Source organism: Salvelinus sp. IW2-2015, linkage group LG1 (genome assembly GCF_002910315.2).
Source record: "Salvelinus sp. IW2-2015 linkage group LG1, ASM291031v2, whole genome shotgun sequence".
NCBI classification, from domain to species: domain Eukaryota; kingdom Metazoa; phylum Chordata; class Actinopteri; order Salmoniformes; family Salmonidae; genus Salvelinus; species Salvelinus sp. IW2-2015.
The window spans coordinates 56235219-56256731 of NC_036838.1; the positions used below are offsets into that span (position 1 = coordinate 56235219).

At 43.7% G+C, this 21513-nt stretch overlaps 1 protein-coding gene across 2 annotated transcripts; it reads right to left on the reverse strand.

The window, feature by feature from the left end:
- Nucleotides 1–538: 538 nt before the first annotated feature.
- On the reverse strand, nucleotides 539–21154 carry LOC111970669 (troponin I, slow skeletal muscle-like). Of its 2 annotated transcripts, none has more exons than XM_070446045.1 (7): nucleotides 21027–21154; nucleotides 16956–17001; nucleotides 16602–16637; nucleotides 16368–16499; nucleotides 16184–16273; nucleotides 14655–14831; nucleotides 539–1019 (listed from the first exon to the last, which is right to left on the reverse strand). In XM_070446045.1, the coding sequence occupies exons 3-7, from the start codon at nucleotides 16608–16610 to the stop codon at nucleotides 915–917; spliced, it is 513 nt and encodes a 170-aa protein (XP_070302146.1). In that variant the 5' UTR covers nucleotides 16611–16637; nucleotides 16956–17001; nucleotides 21027–21154; the 3' UTR covers nucleotides 539–914. The 2 variants fall into 2 exon arrangements, with proteins under 2 accessions (XP_070302146.1, XP_070302144.1); XM_070446043.1 differs by having other exon boundaries at nucleotides 16602–16643; nucleotides 16969–17001; nucleotides 21027–21153.
- Between the last annotated feature and the right edge of the window lie 359 nt (nucleotides 21155–21513).

The window sequence follows — 21513 nt, forward strand, 5'->3', positions numbered from 1 at the left end:
GGGACACACATGGAGAGTGTAGTTATTACTTTCGTAAGGAACCACAAGGAGAGTGTAGTTGTTCACTTTGAGTAAGGACACCACCAGGAGAGTGTAGTTGTTACTTCGTAAGGACACCACCAAGGAGAGTGTAGTTGTTACTTTCGTAAGCGACACAGGAGAGTGTAGTTGTTCTTTCGTAAGGACACCACCAGGAGAGGTGTAGTTGTTACTTTCGTAAGGATTGACAAGGACTTAGGACATCTACAGGTGTTGTAGGGGAGAGGGAGGGGATAGTATACCGCTTAACCTTTGAATCCCACGCTATCAGTATATGCGGGAGAGTGTAGTTGTTACTTTCGTAAGGACACCACCAGGAGAGTGTAGTTGTTACTTTCGTAAGGACACCACCAGGAGAGTGTAGTTGTTACTTTTGTAAGGACACCATCAGGAGAGTGTAGTTGTGTGAATGGTATGCACTCTAGTAGATACTTTACAGTTATCATTTGGTGTTGAACACTAACAACAATAGTCGGATGAACTAAATAACACATTTGCATAAACAATAATATTTTTATTGTAGTAGAAGGGTATGCCACAATGAATGTACAGCAAGCAAAACATCTACAGATGGCTTACCTTACTTTATCATTTATTCCCAGGCCAATATTATCAGTAAGGAGCAGAAATTGTCTTCATGCCCTTTTTCACCCATAACAAAATAACATAAAATTGTGATTAGCTTACAGCTTGTGCTGTATAAACCATGCTGAACAAAGAATAAAACAATTGTATTAATGGCAATGAAAGACAAAGTAGATACACTCACAAGAGATAAAAAGGCCAACCGTTCGTACATTTTGAATGTCCGGGACTAATAAAAATTAAAGAAACACGAAACAAGGAAACCAAATGTTTAGTATTATCTTCTGTGTCTATGGAGCGGGGCCTTTGGCTGCGTCAAACATCTTCTTTCTGCCCTCCATGCCAGACATGGCCTCCACATTCTTCCTCCAGTCACTGACCTCTACTGTCTTCTCCTGCAGGCACACAGACAATGGCAGTCACTATCATGACAGTAGGATTTCAGTTTGTCAGCCCTACGGCTGGTCAGCTTCAAGGTATAGAACAAACTGTTAGATTGTGTCATATATGTACAGACTCAGGGAAACATTGACCTGACAATTTAAACAAAACTCCAAACAAAACTCCAGACAGTATATTATTAAAAAAATAACAGCAAAAGTCATCGTTGCATCACACTATTTGTAAAAACGGCTAGCAGGAACTCGTGAGAGCGATCGACTGTGAATGACCTTACCCATTATTAACTTATGGGGATTGCTTAGGTTCTGCTCACTACAGTGTTGTCCGGTTAGAACACCATGTTGAGGCCCATTACTCTCTATGATAGTCACCAACGACACCAACACACACGACACACACACACACACACACACACACACACACACACACACACACACACACACACACACACACACACACACACACACACACACACACACACACACACACACACACACACACACACACACACACACACACCACGTGCGCACACACACACACTACACACACACACGTGCACACACACACACACACACACACGTGCACACACACACACACCACACACCCGTGGACACACACACACACAACAGCACACACACACGTGCACCACACACTGACACACACGTGCACACACACCACGTGCACACACACACACATTGCACACACACATGACCACACACACACACAGCACGACAAACGTGGATCACACATCACACACGTGGACACAGCTGCTTCTATTGAAGGTAGTTCTTTAGATGTGATAATCCAAATGACTTGGAATCGTATTTTTTGTGGTTGTATAAGGCAAAGGCATTTGCACACATGTAAACAGTATTAGTTAACTATGCAATATATATGTACATGAATAAATGGCAAATGGCAATGCACTTTAAGACATCTACGAAGGGCTATAAACCCAGCGTCAATATAAGCATATAACTAAACATTCACCTCTTGGAGCGAGGAACTAATTGCTTGGCTTGAGAAGGGACAATATTTATGGCACTCTCTCTCCAGCCTGTTGTGAGAATCTCCAGGGCTGAGATCTTATCTGATCTGCCGCCACAAGGTCGTAAATTACTTTGCGCATGAGCAAGCTTCAAGAAAATCTAATCAAATCAATTCAGTAGTGTCTGGGATGACTCTGGATGCTCACCTTAATAAAGGCCACTATGGAAAACACTGCTGTAGCGTTTTCATGCAAAAGACTATGTTTACCAATGCAACAATTAAACAACTTCTGTAAAAGAACTTGTGCAACCAATGTAATAATAACACTGATGGCAGTACGGAATAATACTACATACGATAAATAATACACAAAGCCAGTGGCGTGCCATGGGCCTGGGGCCTGGGCCTTCAGTGAGGTCCTACACAGTCCCACCCGAATTAATCCACCTCTCATTACCATCATTATGATGCCATGGCTCTAGACACTATACATTTAGACAGAAACGCAGTATAACCAGGCGTTGCGTCACCTTTGGGTAAACAGTGTTTACCCAAAAACATGACACAATCAATGAGTCTTTTCAATATTTCCCTATTTTTCTTCACCTTTTCATTGTGCAGCTCCGTTGCCCTGCGCGCTTGTTCGTTGAGCTGTAGATCCACTCGGATGTCTCGTTGCTGCCTTGGTTAGACAACTCAAGTTTGCAAAGCCAGTGTGGCTCCAAACACCAAATCGATCACTTGCAAATAATAGGCATTCCCAGCAGTACAGTGCTTCTCGGAGCCTGTGAGCCATTGATAGCGCTCGTAGTTGGAACTTTGAAAGTGGCGGACGAACCCCTTTCCCGCCTGTGACAGGCTTTGTAGCGTCGGTGTTGGGCGACCTCTCCTTACAATGTCTAACTTTTCTTGAAAAGTTCGTCTTGAGAATGGCGTTATAATTATATCCTGGACCAAATCGATATCTTCTCCTCCTTCCGCCATTGTGGGTTGAAAAAACAGCTTAGTAGTACGCAAATTAATTTGTTTATCAAATTCAGTTTCCTAGTTCTGAAGTTCTGCATAGACCTGCCCATAGGACCTGCCTCTCAATATTGGTAATCCAATCAAAAGACGTGCACTCACTACGCCTGCTAGCTGGCTCCTGTGTAACACTGGAGCCAGCCAGCAGGCGTACAATAGCCAACACTAAAGCTGATTGGTTGACACTAAATTTTCATTTCCATTCACTTTAAGCTACAAGCGCCCGCACTGTTGATTCTGAAGGCCTGAGGGCAGATTTTAGACCCCTGGCAACACATGATGGCTGAATATGATTGGATAAAAGATCTAACATAAAGACCAGCCCTCCAAATCTCAACCTGGGGCTGGAAGCAGTGCAACCAAGAGGAAAGCTATGAAATGAAGAGTATAACTCTTACTCTGGGGAATAATTTAATACATATTTGTGGGAAAATATATTTTTAAAAAAATATTATATTCTGATGATGTTTAGGCCAGCAGAGAAGGCCTTGCTGGCCCTGGCGGCCCACCACTGCACAAAGCAGCATCGGCAACTCTAACAATAAAGAATAGTTACAGCCATACAGTAAAACATATGGCTGAAACTTATCAAAATACATTTAACTTCTTGAGGGCAGGGGGCAGCATTTTCACTTTCGGAAAAATAGCATGCCAAAATTCAACTGCTTGCTACTCATCCCCAGAATATAAGATATGCATATTATTAGTAGATTTGGATAGAAAACACTCTGAAGTTTCTAAAACTGTTTGAATCTGATTGGTTGGGAATGGCAGGGCCATGATGGGTGAGGGATAACTAAGGTAGGCTGAACAGCCAAACTAACGGGACTTAAGGGAAACTGAAGGAACTATAAGGGAAACTTCGGTACAGAGGAGAGGAGCAGGAAAGCCTTTATTTTACAGCCACCACAATATTTCTTATGGAAATATGTGACCCGATTCAGGAAACTAGGCTTATGTCGCAAGTCATGACTTTACAGGAGAGCCGTTTGAACATAAAAAATATATTTTTATCAAATGCGTTTTTTGGGGGGAGAAATGCCTTCTCGAACATGTGAACTTTCATGTGCTTAAATAACAAATTTTTATGTTTATCTGTAAATACGAATAAAGTTGTTAACTTCTCTGGGATAGGTGGCAGTATTTTCACGCCCGGATGAAAAGCGTGTCCAAAGTAAACTGCCTGCTACTCAGGCCCAGAACCTAAGATATGCATATTATTAGTGGATTTGGATAGAAAACACTCTGAAGTTTCTAAAACTGTTTGAATCATGTCTGTGAGTATAACAAAACTTATTTGGCAGGCGAAACCCTGAGGACAAACCATTCAGAATGTATTTTTTTCAATGAGTTTTCATTGGGAATCCATATTTTTAAGGGACCTTCTTGCAGTTCCTATCGCTTCCACTGGATGTCAACAGTCTTTAGAAATTGGTTGAGGTTTTTTTACCTTGAGAAATGAAGAAGTAGCCATGTTCAGAATGAGGCTCGAGGGAAGTGTACTCTTTGTTAGAGGCGTGTGACCTGAAAGCTAGCTACACTTTGTTTTCCTCCGGTATTGAACAAAGTATATCCCGTCTTCAATTTTATTGATTATTTACGTTAAAAAATCCCCAAAGTTGTATTACAAAAGTAGTTCGAAATGTTTGGACAAAGCTTACAGGTAACTTTTGAGATATTTTGTAGTCACGTTGCGCAAGTTGGAACCTGTGTTTTTCTGGATCAAACACGCCAAATAAATGGAAATTTTGGATATATATCGACGGAATTAATCGAACAAAAGGACCATTTGTGATGTTTATGGGACATATTGGAGTGCCAACAGAAGAAGCTCATCAAAGGTAAGGCATGAATTATATCTTAATTTCTGCGTTTTGTGTTGCAGCTCCAGGCACCAGGCTTCCAGTACGTCTCCTCAGTCCGGTGAGACCTGTTCCGGCTCCACGTAAGAAGCCTCCAGTGATGATCCATGGCACGAAGCCTCCAGTGATGACCATGGTCCGGAGCCTCCAGTGATGATCCATGGCACGAAGCCTCCAGTGATGATCCATGGCACGAAGCCTCCAGTGATGATCCATGGCCAGGAGCCTCCAGTGATGATCCATGGCACGAAGCCTCCAGTGATGATCCATGGCCAGGAGCTCCAGTGAGATCCATGGCCCGGAGCCTGTAGTGATGATCCATGGCACGAAGCCTCCAGTGATAATCCATGGCCCGGAGCCTCCAGTGATGATCCATAGCACGAAGCCTCCAGTGATGATCCATGGCCCAGAGCCTCCAGTGATGATCCATGGCACGAAGGCCTCCAGTGATGATCCATGGCCCGGAGCCTGTAGTGATAATCCATGGCACGAAGCCTCCAGTGATGATCCATGGCCCGGAGCGTGTAGTGATGATCCATGGCACGGAGCCTCCAGCTACGGTCCCCGGTCCAGAGCCTGCAGCAACGGTTCCCAGTCCGGAGCCTCCAGCGACGGTCCCCAGTCCGGGAACCTCCAGCGACGGTCCCCAGTCCGGAACCTCCAGCGAGGGTCTCCAGTCCGGAGCTTGCAGCGACGGTCCCCAGTCCGGAGCCTCCAGCGACGGTCCCCAGTCCGGAGCCTCCAGTGACGGTCCCCAGTCCGGAGCCTCCAGCGACGGTCTCCAGTCCGGAGTCTCCAGCGACGGTCTTCAGTCCGGAGCCTCCAGCGACGGTCCCCAGTCCGGAGCCTCCAACGACGGTCCCCAGTCCGGAGCCTGCAGCGAAGGTTCCCAGTCCGGATCCTGCAGCGATGGTTCCCAGTCCGAAGCCTCCAGCGAGGGTCTCCAGTCCAGAGCTTACAGGGAGTGTTCCTAGCCTGGAGTCCCCGACGACGATCTACGGTCCGGAGATCCCGGCGACGATCCCTGCACCAGAGGCACCACCGAAGTGGGGGGAGCCTCAAGCAGAGCAAGGGTCTGCGTCCCGCACCGGAGCCTCCACCGAGAGTAGATGCCCACCCGGACCCTCCCCTATAGGTTCGGGGGGGGGGGGTACTGTCACTCCCTGACCTTAGAGATCCTTATTATTCTCTATGTTTGGTTAGGTCAGGGTGTGACTCGGGTGGGAAAGTCTATGTTTTCTATTTCTTTGTTTTTGGCCGAGTGTGGTTCCCAATCAGAGGCAGCTGTCTATCGTTGTCTCTGATTGGGGATCATATATAAGTTGTCATTTTCCTTTTGGGTTTTGTGGGATCTTGTTTTCTGTTTAGTGTCTGTGCCTGACAGAACTGTTCGCTTTCGTTTTTTTGTCTTTGTTATTTTGTTTTGTTGTCATCAATAAAAAGACAATGTACGCCTACCACGCTGCGCCTTGGTCCACTCTTTCTACCACAAACAAGAGCCGTTACACCAACAATTAAAGTGACATGTCTAAACAAACGACCCCAAGTTAAAGCTTGCTGTTAGCTAGCTAACGTTAGCTGATGTTAGATGGCTGGCTTGCTAGCTAACATTAGCATTGAACCTAACTTATTTAGTTAACTTTAGCCATGCCAATCGGTTTGTATTGCTAGTAACGTTACTCTATGGATTGGGACTATAGCACATTTTTTAGCTAGATAACGTTAACGTGACATGTCTGAACAAAAGACCCCAAATTAAAGCTTGCTGTTAGCTAGCTGAGGTTAGATGGCTGGCTTGCTAACTGATGTTAACATTGAACATCATTTATTTGGTTAACTTTAGCTCTGACAATCGGTTTGTATTGCTAGTAGCGTTACTCTATGGATTGGGATTATAGTTAATTTTTTTGCTAGCTAACGTGACATGTCTACACAAAATACCTCAAGTTAAAGCTTGCTTTTAGCTAGCTAACATTAGCTGAGGTTAGATGGCTACTTGCTAGCTAACATTAATTTACGTGTATGAATTGTGTGTAACTTTAGTGATATTTTCTCAGAATACCATTTCACATTGCTAGTTATAGTCTAATGTTAGCTAGCTAACATTGAACCTATTTGGTTAACTTTAGGTAGCTATGACACTCGGTTTATATTGCTAGTTAAAGCTTTCTGCTAGCTAGCCAGCTGACGTTAGATGGCTGGCTAGCTAGCTAACATTACGTGTTTGAAGTGTGTGTAGTGATATCTCAGAATGCCATTTCGCATCTATTGTATAATAATGCTAAAATATTTGTCTGGATTTTGTCTTTCAGCATCAGTAGAGCACGCCTGACTCTCCTCCACGAGTCATACAGGGAGAATAGTTTAATGCCTCCCATCAAATAGAAAGCTGGCCCAAGCAAGCAAAGGCAGCAGCGCAGTCATCAACTACATGCACCATTTTTTCACCAACTACGGAGTTGGGGAAACACGTGTGGACCTGAATTGTGATAACTGCAGTGGCCAAAACAAGAACAAGTTTGTGCTCTGGTATTGTGTGTGGCGGACCATGCACAAGCTCCACAACAGTCTGGATCTTCACTTCCTGATCACAGGCCACACCAAGTTTGCCCCCGACTTGTGCTTCGGCCTCATCAAGCAACGCTTCAGATAGACCAGAGTGAACACTTTGTCTGAGATTGCTGGTGTTGTGAAGGACAGCACTGTGACAGGGGTCAACATTCCACAGCTGGACTTGAGGATGGTATGGTGCTGGTGGAAAGCTATCGCTGGCAACAACACCCGACACGATACTTCAGGCCGCTGCCACAGATCAAGCAGTACCAGCACTTCAGGTGAAAATCCTTTTCATTGCACTGCATGACGTTATTCTTCTTATCTAAACTTGGGAGGTGAATTGATGTTTTGCAGGGTTGTAATGTCTTCTGAGAGCTTCTATGCTCTGGAGCCTGGCGTTGTTGTCGCCAAGGAGCGTTCGGACTGTCGGGACCAGGTTTCAGATGCTGTGCAACGCTGACATCCTTCCTGCCATAGATGGTCTGCCTGTACTTGCACCACCTGGACTGGACACAGCTAGACAAACATATATTTTTGAGAAGATCAGGGAGTTTGCGACAACGAGGCTATGGACATCACATGCCCTGCACCAAAGTTTTACTGCTAACCTACAAAACATTACATGGGCTTGGTCCTGCCTATCTTTCCGATTTGGTCCTGCTGTACATACCTACATGTACGCTACAGTCACAAGACGCAGGCCTCCTTACTGCCCTAGAATTTCTAATCAAATAGCTGGAGGCAGGGCTTTCTCCAGTAGAGCTCCATATTTATGGAATGGTCTGCCTACCCATGTGAGAGACGCAGACTCGGTCTCGACCTTAATGAAGACTCATCTCTTCAGTAGGTCCTATGATTGAGTGTAGTCTGGCCCATGAGTGTGAAGGTGAACGGAAAGGCACTGGAGCAACAAACCACCCTTGCTGTCTCTGCCTGGCCGGTTCCCCTCTCTCCACTGGGATTCTCTGCCTCTAACCCTATTACAGGGGCTGAGTCCCTGGCTTACTGGTGCTCTTCCATGCCGTCCCTAGGAGGGGTGCGTCACATGAGTGGGTTGAGTCACTGACGTGATCTTCCTGTCCTGGTTTGGGGCCCCCCCCCCTTGGGTTGTGCCGTGGCGGAGATCTTTGTGGGCTATACTCGGCCTTGTCTCAGGATGGTAGGTTCCCCTCTCTCCACTGGGATTCTCTGCCTCAAACCCTATTACGTGTGCTGAGTCACTGGCTTACTGGTGCTCTTCCATGCTGTCCCTACGAGGGGTGCGTCACTTGAGTGGGTTGAGTCACTGACTTGGTCTTCCTGTCCGGGTTGGCGACCCCCCCCCTCTTCGGATTCATGCCAAGGGGGAGATCTTTGTGGGCTATACTCGGGCCTTGTCTCAGGATAGTCAGTTGGTGGTTGAAGATATCCCTCTAGTGGTGTGGGGGCTGTGCTTTGGCAAAGTGGGTGGGGTTATATCCTACCTGTTTGGCCCTGTCCGGGGGTATCGTCGGACGGGGCCATAGTGTATTCCGACCCCTCCAGTCTCAGCCTCCAGTATTTATGTTGCAATAGTTTATGTCGGGGGGCTAGGGTCAGTCTGTTGTATCTGGAGTATTTCTCCTGTCTTATCCGGTGTCCTGTGTGAATTTGGGTATGCTCTCTCTAATTCTCTCTCCCTCTCTTTCTTTCTCTCGGAGGACCTGAGCCCTAGGAACATGCCTCAGGGCTACCTGGCCTGATGACTCCTTGCTGTCCCCTGTCCACCTGGTCATGCTGCTACTCCAGTTTCAACTGTTCTGCCTGCGGCTATGGAACCCTGACCTGTTCACCGGATGTGCTACCTTGTGCGGAAGAGATTGTGATTATTATTATCTCACCCTGCTGGTCATCTATGAACATTTTAACATCTTGGCCATGTTCTGTTATAATCTCCACTTGGCACAGCCAGAAGAGGACTGGCCAACCCTCATAGCCTAGTTCCTCTCTAGGATTCTTCCTAGGTTTCGACCTTTCTAGGGAGTTTTTCCTATCCACCGTGCTTCTACACCTACATTGCTTGCTGTTTGGGGTTTTAGGCTGGGTATCTGTACAGCACTTTGTGACATCAGCTGATGTATGAAGGGCTTTATTAATACATTTGATTGATTGACACAAGTCAAGGGCAGGACAGAAACATGCTCTCCGAATATAGATTCCCTGTTCATGCGTGGTTCAGACGGACCAATAATCAGCACTATCTGCAGTGCCTCTATTCAAATGACTCTCTCCTAACCCACACGCCATATGTTGCTGCTACTATTTTTTATTTATTTGTATCCTGCTGCTCAGTCACTTTACCCCTGATTGTATGCATACAACTACCTTGTGTATCACTGATATCTTTATTGATATTGTTCTTGTACATACTGTATATTATTTTATTTTGACACAATATACTTCTAGTATTGCTACTATGCAAGTAACCATTTGGCTGTACCATTTACACCTTCTGCAGAGACCCATTCACTTAGCAAGACTTAGCAAAATATTGATATGTAAAATTACTATTGATATGTGTGGTTGTAACATGATTTTGTGACATACTACAACAATATCATTTGACCGTATCAAGTGTCCACCACATACATATATGGCTGCATGGCCTTAACTTATGTATGGAATACTATGTGATAAGTGTGCATGTAACAGTATATAAAGCATGTGAATGTACTGGTGTGAAGGCATGGGCAGTGGTCAAAGTTACTTAAGTAAAAATACTTTAACTTCTTGACTCACGGATCCCTTTAGCGGGATCATTTTCGTAAACAACCGCTGAATTGCAGAGCGCCAAATTAAAAAAAAATACTTATATATATTTATAATCATGAAATCACAAGTGAAATATACCAAAACACAGCTTAGGTTGTTGTTAATCCACCTATCGTGTCAGATTTWGAAAATATGCTTTACAGCGAAAGCAATCCAAGCGTTTGTGAGTTTATCAATCACTAGACAAAACAGTAAGAACAGCTAGCCGCAAATTAGCTTGGTCACGAAAGTCAGAAAAGCAATACAATTAATCGCTTACCTTTGATGATCTTTGGATGTTTGCACTCACGAGACTCCCAGTTACACAATAAATGTTATTTTTGTTCGATAAAGATGATATTTATAACCAAAAACCTCCATTTGGTTTGCGCGTTATGTTCAGAAAACCACAGGCTCGTGCCGGTCCTGAAGGGCAGACGAAAATTCCAAAAAGTATCCGTAATGTTCGTAGAAACATGTCAAACTTTTTTTATAATCAATCCTCAGGTTGTTTTTAACATACATAATCAATAATATTTCAACCGGACGGTAAACTATTCAATACTACAGAGAAAGAAAATGTCGCGCTACAACTCTCGCGCGCAGGAACTAATCAAAGGACACCTGACGCGTTTTGATAAATCTCGCTCATTTTTCAAAATAAAAGCTTGAAACTATGTCTAAAGCCTGGTCACAGCCTGAGCAAGCCATTGGAAAAGGAATCTGGTTGATACCCCTTTAAATGGAGGAGGGGCAGGCAATGGAACAGGGATTTTCCAAATAAAAGGCACTTCCGGGTTGGATTTCCTCAGGTTTTCGCCTGCAAAATCAGTTCTGTTATACTCACAGACAATATTTTGACAGTTTTGGAAACTTTAGAGCACATATGTCAGATGTCAAGGCCCGCGGGCCACATCCGGCCCGCGAGAAGGTTTTTTACGGCCCTGGGATGATCTTGATTTATTATTAGAACCGGCCCGCAGACCGCGCAAGCCGGCAGCCCGCAGATCTTTTACACGCACCAATACTACATTTCCCACAATGCAACGGTGACGCACCAGCAGTAGGCTGCTTCATTTCAATATTTATTGGCACAGCAGTCGTCAGCATCACGGAAAATTAACTTTCAGATACCCATCAAAAATGGCAAAACGGAAGGTGGACACTGAGAACCGGGGGTTTCAAACAAGGTGGAGTCGGAGTATATGTTCACGGAGGTAGCTGGAAAACCTGTGTGTCTTCTGTGTGGAGAAAGTGTGGCGGTACTGAAAGAGTATAATCTGAGACGACATTATGAAACGAAACACGCGGACAAAAACAAGAATATGGACATGGAACAAAGGCTACAAAAGCAGAGGAATTAAAACGAGGCCTCAAATCTCGACAGGCTCTGTTCAAAAAAGCCAAATCACAAGGCCAGGCTCTGTCAAGGCCAGTTTTATTTTGGCAGAAGAGATCGCTAAATCAGCCCGGCCATTTACGGAGGGGGATTTCATCAAAAACTGCATGATTAAAGTTTGTGACGAAGTTTGCCAGAAAAAAAGGCAACTCTTTTTAAATGTGAGTCTGAGCAGAAACACCATTGCCGAGAGAGTAGACCAGTTGTCCATCAATCTAAAAGAGCAGCTTGTGAAAAAGGGAAAAGATTTCATTGCATATTCCTTGGCTGTGGATGAGAGCACCGACATTTCTGACATTGCCCAGTTGTCAATTTTCATCCGCGGAGTGGACTCCAGCCTAAGCGTGACAGAGGAGTTTTTGGCTTTACGTCCTATGCATGGCACAACTACGGGGCATGATTTGTAGAAGAGGTGTCAAGATGTGTAAATGAGATGGAGCTGCCTTGGGAAAACTCGTGGTGTGACAACCGACGGAGCACCTGCGATGTGTGACACAGGAGCGGACTGGTGGCGAAGATACGGGAAAAGATGCAAGAGAAAACGCGACAGGTGAGCTGACAGCTTATCATTGTATCATACACCAGGAAGCGTTGTGCGGTAAAGCCTTGAAAATGGAGCATGTAATGAGCATCATCACGCGCACAGTTAACTTTATCAGAGCCAAAGGTTTGAATCACCGCCAGTTCAAGGCATTTCTGACGGAGTTAGAAACGGAGCATGGTGATTTGCCTTCACACAGAGGTGCGATGGCTAAGCCAGGGAAAGGTGCTTCAAAGATGTTTCGAGCTTCGTGAGGAGATTTGTCTGTTCTTGGACAGCAAAGGGAAAGACACAACAACTCCGAGACGAAATGTTTCTGTGTGAAATGGCTTTTCTGTTGACATTACGAGTCATCTGAATGCAATGAACTTGCAGCTGCAGGGTCGGAGCATGTCATCTCTGATATGTACAGTACAGTGAAGGCTTAAAACCAAACTGACTCTGTGGGAGACGCAGATGCGGAAAGAAAATTTGAGCCACTTTCCCAGCTGCCAGACCATGAAAGAGAATCTCTCCAGTGCGTTCCCGAGCGCACAGTTGGCTGATAAAATAGGTATGCTTGCCGCTGACTTTCGACGCCGATTTGCTGACTTTGAAGCACAAAAAAGCAGGTTGGAACTGCTCGGTAACCCATTTGCTGTTGACGTGGAAAGCTCACCACCAAACCTCCAAATGGAGTTGATTGACCTCCAATGCAATGATGCACTGAGGGCAAAATATGCGGCAGGGTGCTGCGGAGTTCGCCCGTTTCCTCCCCGACACAATGCCCCAGCTGCGCATCCAGGCTGCTCAAACGTTGTCTATGTTTGGCAGCACATACCTGTGTGAACAACTGTTTTCTTTGATGAACCTGAACAAAACATCACACAGAAGTCGACTTACTGCTGAACACCTCCACTCAATTCTGAGGATTTCTCAGCTCAGAGCCTTACCCCGAACATGGTGAACTTGTGAAAAGATGGGACACCACCAAGTATCACCCTCAACCTCAAACAAGTGAACATTACTGTGCAATCACATATTTAGAGTTTTTACTCAGTTCAAGTTTAAAAGTTAAAGTTTAATATTTGTTTTCACTGCATGTTACTTCTCCTTAAACAAAGTGTTGTTTTGATTAATAGATTTTTGCACTTTATTTTATTGTATTTCAATCCAATTATATTTTAAAAATATTTCAGTTGAGTGGATGATAGAAAATTGCTATTATTGTTTTTTTCTTTGAAGTAAATTTAGCCCACTTTTGCTAAAATAGAAAAATATAGGCTTCTGATGGTGCCTTGAATACCGGTTTCTTTCATTTAATGTTCATGTTAGGGGATTTTTATATAAAGGAAATTTGTCTTTGTGTCTGTTGAAAATTAAAGATTACTGACAGAGCCATAAGAAATATTGCTTTATTTATCTGATCATATTGGAATATATTTGTAGTTTTCAGTAGGTTCAATTAGGTTCACTAGACTATATGCGTCATTTAAAAATTTTTCAATGAACATTCGAACAGTCCGGCCCTCGGCTTGTAGCTAAATTTTTATTTTGGCCCTCCGTCCATTTGACTTTGACACCCCTGCTTTAGATGTTTTCTATCCTAATCTGGTCAATTCTATGCATATTCTAGCATCTGGGCCTGAGAAATAGTCTGTTTACCTTGGGAACGTTATTTTTCCAAACATAAAAATAGTGCCCCCTAGCTGAAAGAGGTTAAAGTACCACTTAAGTATTTTTTTAGGGTATCTGTACATTACTTTACTTTTTATATTTGTGGCTACTTTTACTTTTACTTCACTACATTCCTAAATAAAGTAATGTACTTTTTACTCCATACATTTCCCCTGACACCCAAAAGTACTCGTTACATTTTGGCAGGAAAATTGTCCAATTCACACACTTATCAAGAGAACATCCCTACTGCATCTGATCTGGCAGACTCAATAAACACAAATGCTTCGTTTGTAAATTATGTCTGAGTGTTGGAGTGTGCCCCCTCATCTTCCTCAGGTGCATAACGTTTTTTTGTGGCGGTCTGGGCTGAGGTGGGTAGTGACAGGCGTCTCTTGGCAAGAAACACAGACTCATCTTAGCGACATCTCAACATGTCAACTATAGCAGGCCAGAATCCGGTGATTCTCAGGGCCATGTTAAAACATCTAGCTGGAGCCGTCTGGGCGGTTGGCTGTAGATGCCCTCACACACTAGTGACTTAATGCTACTTTGGTCAAACTCCACTACAAGCGGTCTGGCAAGAACCAATCAGATGTTCCAAATCCATAGTTTTATTCTATAGTTCACCAGCACACATTAGTACACACAAAGATCACTTCTTTAAAATAGACACTGAAAACTTGGTTGTGAGCCAAACTTGCATGACTTAAGGGAAACTGAAGGGACTGTGAGGGAAAGTCAGGTAGAGAGGAGAGGAGCAGGACAGACTTGCTTGCTACCTTTGGTCTGATGAGGACCCACTAAATATACCACGGCAAACAAAACATACCTTCTCTGTGTCCTCCTTCTTGACTGACTTCAGGTTTGTCCGGAGGTCCATGGAGACCTTGTGTTTGGAGCCTAGAAGGGAGCGCAGGATGGCATCAGCAGAGACCCTCACCCTCCTCAGGTTGGGCCGCTTGAACTTCCCCCTCAGGTCCAGAACCTTGATGTTCAGGTCCTTTATCTGTGGGACAGAAGAGGTGGACCATCATAGAGATACAACTAAAGTTTCTTCAATCTTTATGGGCTACACAACAGGCATCTGGGACCACAATGGAAATAAGTATTAGACGTTGTTGTGCAATCTCTGCAATTTTTTTCTTATTTAAGTAAGTATTCAGACCCTTTGCTATGAGACACGAAATTGAGCTCATGTGCATTCTGTTTCAATTGATCATCCTTGAAATGTTTCTACAACTTGAATGGAGTCCACCTGTGGTAAATTAAATTGATTGGACATGATTTGGAAAGGTACATCTTTCTATATAAGGTCCCATAGTTGACAGTGCATGTCAGAGGAAAAACCAAGCCATACGGTCAAAGGAATTGTCCGTACAGCTCCGAGACAGGATTGTGTCAAGGCACAGATCTGGGGGAAAGGTACCAAAAAATGTCTGCAGCATTGAAGGTCCCCGAGAACACAGTGGATAATAGTCTGTCCTCGGTTGCAACACTCACTACTGAGTTCCAAACTGCCTCTGGAAGCAACATCAGCACAACAACTGTTGGTCGGGAGCTTCATGAAATGGGTTTCCATGGCTGTGCAGCCACACACAAACCTAAACAAACCCAAACCTAAATCACCTTGCGCAATGCCAAGTGTAGGCTGGAGTGGTGTAAAGCTCGCCGCCATTGGACTCCGGAGCAGTGGAAATGCGTTCTCTGGAGTGATGAATCACGCTTCACCATCTGGCAGTACGACGAATGAATCAGGGTTGCCAGGTGAACTCTACCTGCCTGAATGCACAGTTACAACTGTAAAGTTTAGTGGAGGAAGAATGGTCTGGGGATGTTTTTAATGGTTCGGGCTAGGCCCCTTAGTTCCTTTGAAAGGAAATCTATAGCATACAATGACATTTAAGATGATACTGTGCTTCCAACCTTGTGGCAACAGTTTGGGGAAGGCCCTTTCCTGTTTCAGAATGACAATGCCCGTGCACAAAGCGAGGTCAATACAGAAATGGTATGTCAACATTGGTATGGAAGATCTTGACTGGCCTGAGCCCTGACCTCAACCCCATCGAACACCTTTGGGATGAATTGGAACGCAGTCTGAGAGCCAGGCCTAAACGCCCAACATCAGTGCCCGACCTAACTTATGCTTTTGTAGCTGAATGGAAGCCAGTCCCCGCAGCAATGTTCCAACATCTAGTGGAAAGCCTTCCCAGAAGAGTTGAGGCTGTTATAGCAGCAAAGGGGGGGACCAACTCCATATTAATGCCCATGATGTTGGAATGAGACATTCGATGAGCAGGTGTCCACATACTTTTGGTCATGTAGTGTATGATTCAAGCAGCATCATGTAGGCTACGTTACCTCTCTGGTGTTGTGCAGGACTTTGGCTTCAATGTCATATCGCTCCTCATCCACCACATCAACCTTGGCATGTAACTCCTGACATAACTCCTGTTGAGGAAATTAGAATTAGCAATGAGCTACTCAGCAGCCAGGACCATAAACAGTCAACAGGTTTATTGAACGTATGTATGGATGGGAGTACCTGGAGCTCAGCAAAGGACATGCCACCGGTCTGTAAGGGAGGAGCTCTCTCTGCCAGATACCTCTCCTTCTCCTCCTCTTTATCCACTATCTCCTGCTCGATCTCCTCCTTCGCCTTGGCCACCATTAAGCTCTGAAAATACATTTAAGTTTGAAAATGTATTGCCACATATGATAGGTAGTTCCCAAATAGTCAAGTGTTATTGCTGTAGTCATAGTGTGGATATAGACTCACCTTTAGCATGAGCTTACGGGAGGCAGAGATCTTCGACTTTTGCTTCAAAAATATTAAATCAAGTTGATTAATTTAGTTATAGTCAAATTATGATTGACAGTATAATAATGTCTCAATTAATCAGAGTTTATCAGCATTTATGTAATACAATTAGAGCTCTTACCTCTTGTCTGTAAAGAAAAGACACATTTTAGTGTAAACATAATTTGGCATTAGAGATAAAGTATCTGAAATACATATCCGATGTGGCAGACAGAATTTATCAGGCAGTCATTGCTAGTGTTTCTTAAGATAACTGCCATGTGATGTCTGACCCTTCTCTTAAAGGGGACTGCTGGAAAAGAAAACAGAAACATGATATACTTACACTTGATCCGGCATCTTGGCAATGTAGATTCACCTAGAAGACAAAAATAAAACGTATTGTTTCTGAAGTGCTTGATGACAGAGACCACAAATCTACAGCAGTAGTTCCCAAACTTTTTATAGTCCCGTACCCCTTCAAACATTCAACCTCCAGCTAGCACCAGGGTCAGCACACTTTTTTTTGCCATCATTGTAAGCCTGCCACACACACATAAGATACATTTATTAAACATAACAATGAGTGTGAGTTTTTGTCACAACCCGGCTCGTGGGAAGTGACAAAGAGCTCTTATAGGACCAGGGCACAAATAATTAATATAATAATAATCAATAATTGTGCTTTTTATTTAGCCATCTTACATTGCAAACCTTATTTCTTCATCAAAAATCGTGAATAACTCACCACAGTTTAATGAGAAGAGTGTGCTTGAAAGGATGCACAAAACTCTGCAATGTTGGGTTGTATTGGAGAGAGTCTCAGTCTTAAATCATTTTTCACACACCTGCCTGTATTTGGTTTAGCTTGTGAGGGCCAAGAATCCACTCTCACATGGGTATGTGGTTGCAAAGGGAATCAGTGTCTTAACAGCCCAATTTGCCAAGGCAGGATACTCTGAGCGCAGCCCTATCCCTGACAGTGGCTTCTGATTAAATTAAATTTTCACAGGACAGTTTGTTGCAATTTAGATTGAGGCTCTCTTGTTCAGATATCGATAAGTGGACTGGAGGCAGGACATCAAAGGGATAAGCTTGAGTTCATTTGCACACAGAAAATCATACAATGATGGAAAGACCTGTGTGTTAATGCAGACAGAGAAGAGACCTCTTAATCATAGTTTCAATTTTGTCCTGCATATTGAATATAGTTGTGGAGAGTCCCTATAATCCTAGATTCAGATCATTCAGGTGAGAAAAAACCTCACCCAGATAGGCCAGTCGTGTGAGAAACTCATCATCATGCAAGCATTCAGACATGTGAAAATGATGCTCAGCAAAGAAAACTTTAAGCTCGTTTCTCAATTTAAAAAAAAAACATGCCAATACTTTGCCCCTTGATAACCAGCACACTTCTGTATGTTGTAAAAGCGTTACATGGTCACTGCCAATATTATTGCATAATGCAGAAAATACAGGCGAGTTCAGGAGCCTTGCTTTAACAAAGTTAACCATTTTCACTGTAGAGTCCAAAACGTCTTTCAAGCTTCCAGGCATTCTCTTGGCAGCAAGAGCCTCTCAGTGGATGCTGCAGTGTACCCAAGTGGCGTCGGGAGCAACTGCTTGCACACGCGTTACCACTCCACTATGTCTCCTTGTCATGGATTTTGCACCATCAGTACAGATACCAACACATCTTGACCACCAAAGTCCATTTGATGTCACAAAGCTGTCCAGTACTTTAAAAATATCCTCTCCTGTTGTGTTGTTTTCCAGTGGTTTGCAGAACAGGATGTCTTCCTTAATTGACCCCCCATAAACGTAACAGACATATACCAGGAGCTGTGCCAGGCCCGCCACGTCTGTTGACTCATCCAGCTGTAACGCATAGAATTCACTGGCTTGTATGCGAAGCAGCAATTGTTTCAAAACATCTCCTACCATGTCACCGATGCGTCGTGAAACAGTGTTGTTTGATGAAAGCACTGCCTGTATAGTTTATTTGGCCTTTTCCCCCAGCATTGTCCCATGTGGCTTGCCTGTCCTAGCCACTCGGTAGCTCACCATATAAGACGCTTCCAGACCCTTCTTATTAATGTTATCTGTTGCTTTTATACATGTCTTACTACTCGAAAGTCGTCTTAATTCTCGCTCAAAAAACTCCTGTGGCTTATTATTCAAATTGGCATGTTTCATTTCTAAATGTCTGCAGAAGAGTGAAGGTTTCATTGAGTTTTGAGATAGTACATTTGCACATATATGTCACGCCCTGACCTTAGAGAGCCTTTTTATGTCTCTATTTGGTTTGGTCAGGGTGTGATTTGGGTTGGGCATTCTATGTTTTGTTTGCTATGATTTTGTGTTTCTATGTTTTGGCCGGGTATGGTTCTCAATCAGGGACAGCTGTCTATCGTTGTTTCTGATTGGGAACCATATTTAGGTAGCCCTTTTTCCCTCCTTTCGTTGTGGGTAGTTGTCTTTGTTTGTGGCACTATAGCCCTTAAGCTTCACGGTCGTTTTGTATGGTTTATTGTTTTGTTGGCGTCATTTTAAATAAAGGGAAAATGTACGCTTACCACGCTGCGCTTTGGTCCAGTTCTTTCGACCGCCGTGAAAATATAACACACTGCGGCTGAGGAAAGGCACTACTCCCAATATAGGTGAACCCCAAATCAATGTAGTTCTCATCATATTTGCGCCTCTTCAATGGTCCAATGTCCCTGTCTGTTGTTGTGCTTTCCGGGTAAGGGGGCAGTAGCCCTTCGGCTGCATCAAACAACTCTCAGTGTCCATGCTAGCTGGGCTAACAACACATGTAGAATTACTAATGATAGCATTGGATGTGCGCGTGGAAGCAGAACAACTTGTGTCTTCGACAGGTGCAGTACTGCTGGTAGTAGCAGAACTACCAGTAGAGCTGGTATGTGTCTCTATGGACATGGGCCTTACTTTCTTTTAACCATTTATCAATTTTCGAGCAAACGGAATGAGCAGCAGCTACGTTTGGCTACATACGGACCATTAGTGGAATTCTCGCCAGAGAGTAACGGTTAATGTGATTGGATGTTAATTATTTGACTAAGCTATCTGTATTTGACATTGTGTTGTTATTTCGCTGAACACCAGATGGTTAAATTTTATTTTTGGCAGTGAAACGAGGCTACTCAGGTGAGATAAAAACATCACCCAAATGTATTACATTATCACGGCTGTTATTCTCCACCTTCTACAGCACATTATCATGGTTGTTATTCTCCAGTAACTACATAACATTATCATGGTTGTTAATCGAGAACCTACTAAAGTACATTATCATGGCTGTTATTCTCCACCAACTACAGTATATTATCATGGTTTGATATTCTCCACCTACTACAGTACATTATCAACAGGTTAAAAGTGGTCACTCAGGGCTCCAAGTGGTTTACTTCACCAGACCCTACTACTACGGCTCACCCTCTGGCCTGGGGTCTGGAGCCTGGGTTATGGAGCCTGGTGTCTGGAGCCTGGTGTCTGGAACCTGGGTTATGGAGCCTGGTGTATGGAGTCTGCGGTCTGGAGCCTGATGCCTGGGGTCTGGAGACCGTGGCCCGTGGCCCGTCCCCCTTCTGCTGACAATGGCTCTCCCCCAGAAAATAAAGTGATGGCAGACAGAGGGAGAGGCGTTCATCGGCTCTGGCGTGGTAACTATTCCAGACAGATAACAATCCCAGCTTTCTCCTGCTCATTTCCACTGGATAACGCTCCACAAATAGACCTGTCAGGCTGCCTTCTCCTTAAAGGGACCAGGAGGTTGGGATTAAGAGGTTCTTTTTTAGAATTTCCAAATCCATGAGGAATGTCGCAGTGTCCAGTTTAGATGGGAACCCAGTTTGAATTATTAGTAATATGAAACGATGTGGAATACTTAGAGGTTATGGAAATAACTGTTAAACATTTAAAACCTGTACAACTTCTTTAGTTCTGTTGGAATTTATTGTCTGAGTCAAATCTTTAATGTCACAGTCAAATCCCATAAAGAATATACAATTAATTGGAACAAAAGATCAATTGGAAAACTCAAATCAGTTGGAAACCTGAAAGTCAAAAATGAATTTCCCAAACAAATTAATTGTAAAAAGAAAATAAGGAAAACCTATATTTTAATTCCAGATTTTTCTAATAGGCCTATCCTTAAAATGTTTAATTTTGCCCTTATGTAAATTGTGTCAATATCTAAAAAGTTAAATAAATAGTAAATTACTCAATAATGGCCGATTTTCTACATACTGAAATACACAGATAATTATGATAATACAATTAATAATGTTCTGCAATTATACCTGAACCTCAAATTCAAAGAATACAGAAAAGCTTTAAATATTGTCTCCTCAATATCCGAATGAGAGAGGAGTCCTGTCTTACCTTCCTGTGCTGAGGTGGGAGATGTTCCGTAGAGGCTCAGAGTGCTGGGAAGTAGAATGCACCAGAGTATTTAGCTGTCTCCCATTGTCCTTCCTGCCCGTCACTGGGACCCCAGAATAGAACACACCCTAGGCTGGTCTCTCTTATCCACTGCTTATAATGCTGAACTTTCCAGTCATACCTTTGGTTAGGAATGTTGGGGGTTGGACATTGTTATCTTATCTCAGTCACAGTGACTGACAAGCCAGCAATGAAAAGTATGTAAAGGAAGTTGTCCAAATAAACATAGCTCTGTATTTTATTCTCTTCAGACCATATGATGTAGCTTTGCTAAGTGATCCAATAGGTTGGTTCTGCATGCAGTTTGGTTGCTGTGTTCTCTGTTGGCTGGTAATGAAAGAGATTCCTGCAAGGCGTTTTTTGGGTTTGCTGTGTTTCTCTGTTGGCTTGGTATGAAAGAGATTCTGCAGGCAGTTTGGTTGCAGTG

Bases quoted from the DNA above. Each gene is read 5' to 3' on its own strand.
- LOC111970669 (XM_070446045.1), bottom strand. The intron at 16,274-16,367 runs GTACTCCCATCC...TTTCCTCAACAG, and splicing joins TGTCCTTTGCTGAGCTCCAG to GAGTTATGTCAGGAGTTACA. The intron at 1,020-14,654 runs GTATGTTTTGTT...GTGTGCCTGCAG, and splicing joins AGAAGGAGGACACAGAGAAG to GAGAAGACAGTAGAGGTCAG.